This window comes from Cyprinodon variegatus, unplaced genomic scaffold, assembly GCF_000732505.1.
Source record: "Cyprinodon variegatus isolate N-32 unplaced genomic scaffold, C_variegatus-1.0 Scaffold178, whole genome shotgun sequence".
Lineage (NCBI taxonomy): Eukaryota > Metazoa > Chordata > Actinopteri > Cyprinodontiformes > Cyprinodontidae > Cyprinodon > Cyprinodon variegatus.
This window is the reverse complement of record NW_015150631.1, coordinates 1,114,786-1,122,352: the sequence shown is the minus strand read 5'-3', so window position 1 is coordinate 1,122,352 and position 7,567 is coordinate 1,114,786. Positions and strand designations below refer to the sequence as shown.

The 7,567-nt window shown below is 34.8% G+C and overlaps 1 protein-coding gene across 1 annotated transcript in view; it reads right to left on the bottom strand.

Moving 5' to 3' along the window:
* The window catches only part of LOC107087266 (transcription factor COE2-like), a 38,190-nt gene extending 36,691 nt beyond the window's left edge, over positions 1-1,499 (bottom strand). The window contains exon 1 of the mRNA XM_015378746.1: positions 864-1,499. Coding sequence (XP_015234232.1) covers positions 864-998 — 135 coding nt within the window. The 5' untranslated portion in view covers positions 999-1,499. The remainder of the gene's footprint in view (positions 1-863) is intronic.
* Between the last annotated feature and the right edge of the window lie 6,068 nt (positions 1,500-7,567).

Genomic DNA, 7,567 nt, shown 5'->3' with positions numbered 1-7,567 from the left:
CATGCTTTTAAAATATGACAAAATGACATAGAACTTTAGTTTTTAAGGGTATGGCCTTTTCATTTAATTTCAACTTGAAGTAAAAAAAAGTTAGGTTCCTTATATCTACTTTCAAATTGAAATAACTCAGTATTCAGTAGGACTAATAATATTCTTTTAGATTTTGTAAATGTTTTGTGTAAAACAGGTAAATTTGAACCCAAGTCTGCTTTTGAAAATTCCTTTTTTTAAAAGCCTATTCCAATAAATATAATATTGCTCAAATTCGAACAATATTTTCAACTTGAAAAAAACAAAACCAATAAAAACTGGATTGTACAAGAAAAAATACCAAACTGATTTGAAACATTTAGTTTTACTTGTTCTCTTTTCGTTTTGTTAAAATTAAAACTGTGCCACCTTGGTTTTCTGCAACCTTACTTTGCTCTTAGTGGAGATGATACGAAAATAAAACATGCAATATATGATAAGAAATTTTTTATTCTTATTACCTGAACTTGCTTTTTTATTTTCGAAAAGATCAACACTACTAAAGTGCTGAAATGTTTTGTTTTGTTGTTGTTGTTGTTTTTTTTTTTTTTTTTTTTTTTTTTTTTTTTTTTTTTTTTTTTTTTTTTTAGAATTATTATTATTTTTTTTTAGAAAGAGTATAAAGAACAGCGCGCTATATGAGATAAGGTGCAGTTTTAACTCAATACACAAAACATTATATTGCATCTATTCTCTTGTTCTGCTGCTTTCATATTTTAAAACATGGTTTTGTTTGTTTTGTATTTTTTTAATCTGATATCCTAACTCCAAATTTAAAATCTGTACAGTTCTATGATCATGAGATAGCGGAATAAGTTGAGTTTTGTACTTTACCTTTGCGCTGCAACGTTTGCATCCACAACCCCAACATTACGCACCCACGACCGGACTGGATCCATCTCCTCTCCAAGAGTTCTCTCTTTTAATCCGCTCACGTCTCTTATCAGCTGCTCCTGAATCCCGAACATTTAAAGCCTTGTCCTGGGCGATGTTGAACACTTTTTGAAATATTATAATTATATTTGTTTCTGGATGAAAAGATTACTCGGACTTCCTGAAGCACTTCAGCAACAAACAGAATGTCCCCTTCAGAGCGCAGCGCTCCTCCAAAAGCGCAGCACAAGTAGCTTTCAGTGAGCTTTTAAGAAATAAGAATAAATAACTGCTGCTGTTTTATGACTTCAAATACGACTCAGTTTATATCCGAACTGACTTTCTGTCACTCAAGACTTAAAAGATGAATGTAAATTATGTCTCCACAGATTACAAGCATTGTCCGAGCAAACATCTCGAGCAGAAGTGGGAGTATAGCGGATCATCTGCTCCGACAGAGAGGACCAGGAGGGACTATAGTTGTTCTTTAAAAGTAGATCTGCGCACAGAAAGTCTTCTTTTGTCACAAGGCCGGATCGGATCAAAACAGCTGATCCTGAGGCCAGCAGGCTTGGAGTGCGCCGCTGTGGTGGAGCATGAATGAGACCCTCCGCCGGGATGGAGCGTGGAGGAGGGGCCAAGTGCCATATGGGGGACCGATTGTTGAAATGGATGCTCTCATTGGTGTAAAGTCCGTCCGTTGTTTGGGCTGCTGCCAGATTAATCATCCAACCGGGGATTTTTTCAACAAACTTTCACACCACAGGTTTGAGAATTTATTTTAAAAGGTAACATCTTGGTGTTTGTACAACAGAAACTATTGTTTATGGAACAAATAAACAACATTCAGGATGTGAAAAATGGTATTTTTCAAATCAATCATTAATATGAGTTTTTATGGCTTTGCTTAAAAATATAAAACTAAAACACATGAATAAATGCAAGTGTTTAGTCTGAATGCGTTTTTAATGTTCAGGCTCCTTTGTGACATTTTAATTATAATTGCATTTAAATGCAAGGGCAGTAAATGTGGGTACACTAGTAAAAAGTATATGTTGGAATTATGCCAATATAATGTTGTAAGAATTTGATTCGCCCTAAATTTTAATGGATTTTTGTCAAATTTTATTAGTAGAATTTATATATAGCTAAATGAAATAACAACAAATCATAAAAATGTAATTCATTAAATGCCAACTTTTATTAGTCAGTTTGTTCTCCCATGTCAAAAACTAATTGAATAAATAGGATTCATAAACTGTTGTTTGATTAAGGTATAAAGTGTTAACACAAAGTAGAATGTAATACACTTTATAGAAAGGTTTATTATGTGCAGTTTATCAGCAGAGATCTCTGGCTTTATAAGCTCTTCTTTCTCGCAAACAGTGTTACCAACTTTAAGTGTGGCCAGTCCATCTAACAGAATGTTTCATCCATCACAATTGCATTCACTTGTTTTTGCGTTATTAGTTATTTACCCTTTCAAACAATGACCAGTGTACCCCCAAATGTTGTGCACAGTTGAAAAATGAGAATGAAATTTCATCAGTCCTAATAATAGAAACACAAAAGTTATCTTTTACACTGCAAAAAATTAGAGAGTTACTTTTATGTTTGTAGTTGTTGTTGATGATGTTATTTAAAATAATCTGGACTTCATTCAAAATGTTTTCTTCGCAAAAATACAAAATATTCCAACTTTTTTATCCTTAATTGGATCATGTGGAACAAGGATCCTTTCAAAAAAAAACATCTTGAAATGAATGACTGTTTTTTTTTTTCTATAAATAAAAACCAAAAGAAAACAGAAAACTGCTCAAACTCAGACTATATGTGACTTAGAAAACTTTTGCACTGTTTTTGGAAACAAAAAATAGGCTGCAGATGGGCTGCATGTAAAAAGTTGAACTAAATGAGTAATAGAACTATGAGAAAAAATAATGATGAAAAATGTATGCGTCACTTTTGGGTCATTTTTGTCAATTTCAAACCCGAATAAGGGTTTTAAAAATCCACAGAAGAAAGTCAATTTGTTGTTTTATTTCTCTAAGTTATTTTTTTATTCGTTTTTTCAACAACACTTTTTAAATCTACTATAGCGAGGCTTTGTGTTGATTGATGATATCCACAGCTAATTGAAATTTTTATTAGCAACAAGTGACATAAAGTTAATGTACTTGCCCAAACTTTAACTTATTTTGCTATACAAATTAACTATTTTAATTTTTTGCAGCAGCTCAGGAACCACTGGTTCTTAACAGATTGACATTTTCAGTTACACCCTGTTTGAGCTGATTTCTAATGGACCCCACAAACAGAAACTTAGAATAACAGTGAATCTTAAATTTCCATCCTTAAATAATATGCGACTTGAAACAAGAAAATAACCACTCATTGCTTAAACCCATACCAAACATAAAATTAACAAACTAAGGTGCGTGATTAAATTTCTAACCATTTCAGCGGCTAATATTCAACACCTTCCCGTGTTCATTTTTTAAAGTGTAGCATCCTTTATAGCATCAGAAAATCCTGTTTGGTCTTTTCATTCAAGTCAGCGTTTAACACAAGTGCGCTCTCAACAGGGGCGCGTCTTATAGCTGCCCCACCGTCTGCTCCTTTGAACGCTGTGATTTCACTGAGGACGCATGGCATCAGTGTCAGGAGGAACAATGGCCGTCTGGTTGCTCCATCAATCTGCAACAGCAGCCGGTGTTGGTTCCCCTGCCTGACAGAGCCACAAATGAGTTCTTAATCTGCACTTGGGAACATATTCTTAAACATTTTCAACGTGATATATAAATGTGCTTTAAATCTTATGGATTATTAAACTGTTTAGGTACTTTATGAAGTCAAAAACTGAAAGGAAAAAGAAAGGTACAAGTTTTTACTTTTTATGTAGGCTATGATGTATTCCGACTTGGCTGGTTTAATCGTGAACTAAACATTTGAAGCTCCAATAAAAAGGAAATGTTTGCATATCTTGCGCGGATTTGCAGCCAAATTGAATTTCCGCTTCCACTGGCCTGCTTATAAAAAGATTTTTTTTCTTCAATCCTGGTTCCTTGCCCCTTACCGGGACTATTGTCTCTATGCGGAGGTTGTGCGCCCGGACAATGAATGTAAATCTCCCCCCTTGGATCCCGCCTCAGCCCACCATCTGCCAGCGCGGGACAAAGTCAGATGTTCTCCCAATTATAAGCGCAGTCTCGGGGAATCCTGTGGACCAGTCTGCAGCCCCGTCGCATTTTCCCTCAGCACACCTCTCTGCTATAGTATGACTGACAGCCACACTTAACCCCAAAACCGTGAAAAATCTATACAGGTTGATGCATTATAGTAAGAATTCCTGCACTGCATGCAAAAATCAGACATGTAGATTTGAAATGGGTTTCGTGTTTGGTTAAGTGAGTTGCTAGAGAAGAAAAAGATCAAAAACATATATTTTTTCAGTCAGTGTTGCAGAATATTAACTTTCAAGCAACGCCAATATTGATTGGTGTTGATTTAAGCTCATGATGTAGCAACAGAGATATATACAGATCACATCCGGAACTTATTTCTCATTAATTTGTGAATGTCTTTAAAAGAAAGTATTATTTATCTTATGTATGTGTGTGTTGTTAGACATACTGTTGGTACTGTTTTGAAAAGTGTGATTACTTCCTTTTATAGATGGAAAATAAGTGAGACATAACAGATTGAAGGATGCATTACCTGGATCAATAGTCCTTTTATATTTGCTGAAACGTTTTGGGTCACTTTTCTATAGATAGCAGAATTTCTGAGAAATGCTTCTTTGAACATATCAAAGGCTTTTGCAGGGAATGCTCTTTTTACGATTCCCTGTAAGATAAAGACACCCAATGTTCTTCCAAGGCTTGCATTGCTTCAAAATCTTCTTTACAAACAAATAAAGGCCTCCAGCTTGTGATCTGCCAAAATATCCTTCTTTTTTGTGCTTCTTTAGAACTAATTTTAAATTGTTTTTAAAGTTTACCAAAGTATTGCTTCTAAGCGGAGGATGCAGTTGAGTTTTGTCATATGTTGAAAATGCATCTTTTGCCAAACAAACAGCTAAATCAATAGGAAACAGAGAGACTGATGGAGTCATAGCTTCATTGGTCCTTGTCTTCCATTCTTAATGAACTAAAAAAAGAAAATGAAGCATAGAATTTGGGCTTTAAGGTTGATCTTACAAGGCCATGAGGTTGCAAAGTAAAGATATTAATATAAATGATGGAAAGGTTTACAAAATCAGCAGTAAGTGATTTGCCAATAAACTTATTTAGAGAAGACAAATAAAGATTATTTTACATTCTTGTTTAATTGTGAAGAAGGCCCCTGAAACCATGATGATGCGTAAAAACCAAATAATCTGTTGCAATCTGTGTTCTGAAAGAAACATGTCATGGTAGGGCATCAAAACTCATTCTAGCCCAGGGGCCAAAACCCTCCTAAATCCAATCCTGAGGGGACATCAGGGTTGAGCATAATTCACCTTCTTGGTCCATCAAGTCCAACAGAACCTGCTGACCAAATATGGGTTTTATTTCTTAATTACCTAAAGCGAAGAATGGAGGATTAGGCAAAGCCACAAACGTCTTTTTAATAAATTTTCCCCGCTGAGATGGTCAGTCGCTGTTCTTTGAAGGCTCTGTGGGTGTGGAGGGCTTTAAATGGGGTGTGGAGGGGGATCAGTGACTGCTACGCTAAACAATGGGGTATCGTGTGCCGCTCGTCTTCTCCAGCATTCCCCTGCTCCCACGGGACACGCAGAGTCACTTTGTGTGGATAGCGCTGTGACCACGGAGGTCAGAGAGGGGGGCGTGGCACGGGCATGGATGCGCGCGCGCGCGACAATGCGTGCGCTGCGGAGTGTGTGGAAACGCAGCAGCTGGTTTCCGTCTCTCCTCTGCGTTCTGCAGAAAACAACAACAGCACTAATGCGACCCATATCGTCACCCATCGATCACATTATATCACATCTTTTTTTTCTTTTTTTTCGGCTATATATTCCAACAAGATAATCGGAGAAAGCAAATAAAGATAATTTATTTTTAAAGAAATATGGTGTCCTTTATCTTGATGTAAGAGAGACTTCCACAGACATGGAATAGGATATTTCTGTTGTTTTATTTACTTTGATTATTTGCATAAATGGTTGAAGCTTTTCCATCTGCTCATTTCAAACACTGAAGCTGATCAAAGAAACACAGGTGATGAATTTATCACTTTTTTTCTGTAAGCCCATGTAAGTAGTTGTTGTTTGTTTTGCTTTAGTTTGTTGAGAGATGGATTTCATTAATGTTTTTATTCTGTAAAGGTCTTATGCTGTGCAGGCTGTCCTGAATGAGTGATTCAATAATCAAAAATAAATACAAAAGCCTGCTTGGTAAAAATACCAAAAGTCAGATCTGATGCTGAACATGTCAAAAATGCTCCAATGCATACAGATAACAATGTACAAACTTTGGTCAATTTAGCTCAAACAAAGATTAATCAGTCTGTGCACTAAAATAAGTAAGTTGTTTTTATTCATTGAATTAAAACACAAAATTACAAATATTCATCCTCCTCATCGACTAATTTAATACAGTTTTATAGCAAAAATAAAGATTCTGATTTATTGTAGTGTGTTTAAGGAAAAAAGTACAATGAACACTTATGTAAAGAGTTCTTTTTAGTTATTGCTTATGCACTGTTTGTTAAATAAGTTGCAAAGATATAATTTAAATCCAACTTAAATCTAAATAAATGTATTTATCAAAATGTTATCTTTAAATAAATGATGGTAAACAAATGGTCAAATTAAGATAGTATTTTATCCCTTTCCCTTTACATCCGCTAACTTAATTTAATCCCAAAGGATAAATCTGGTTCAAAGTCCTTTATATATGAAAATTATCAGAAAGTTGAATTTGGTGTTTAAAAAATAAACATTAAACAGATTTTAAAAAATATATTCCTTTATAAGGTATATATTTCATAAAAATAGGAGCTTCCAATATGTCATAGATGAGGTTTTAATCAATGGTAGTGATCTAGAATAGGCCTTGTTTATCTTATAGACTTGTACTTTGGCTCCATCTACTGTTCAGATTGCGAAGTTGGTCTCCTTAGATTACAAGCAACATAAAAAATATATATGTTCTTTGTCATGCATGCTCTGTGAGATAGATGTGTTAAGCTAACGTATAGCTCACTTCAAATATTTGTTAAATATAGGTTGTATATGAGTAAAAGAAATACAAAAGTTGTTGAATTTGAGACCTTTAATGTGAATTTTCAATCTAGCAACTGTAAAAAATCTATATTTCAAGGGATAACTGCTAATCAACAACTAATACACAAGAGGTCACATATTCTTAACAAATACATTTATTTTACATGTTTCTTTTACAACGTCAGTTTATTTCTTTATCCACAACAGAAAGTAGGCAGATCATGGACAGTACATCATAATCTTTTAAAGAAAGGTTCAATAATTGACTCAATCTTTACTCCTTCATTTGCAGTCCTTTAAAATTTGTATTCATATTCAAACTTGACAATCCTTAACACCATCTTACTCAGTGAACAGCAGATGACCAGAGAAGAAGCTGTCTCCGGTCAGTCCGTTGCCTCCATGGTTGGCCACCAGCCACACCCTGTCTCCCCTCTC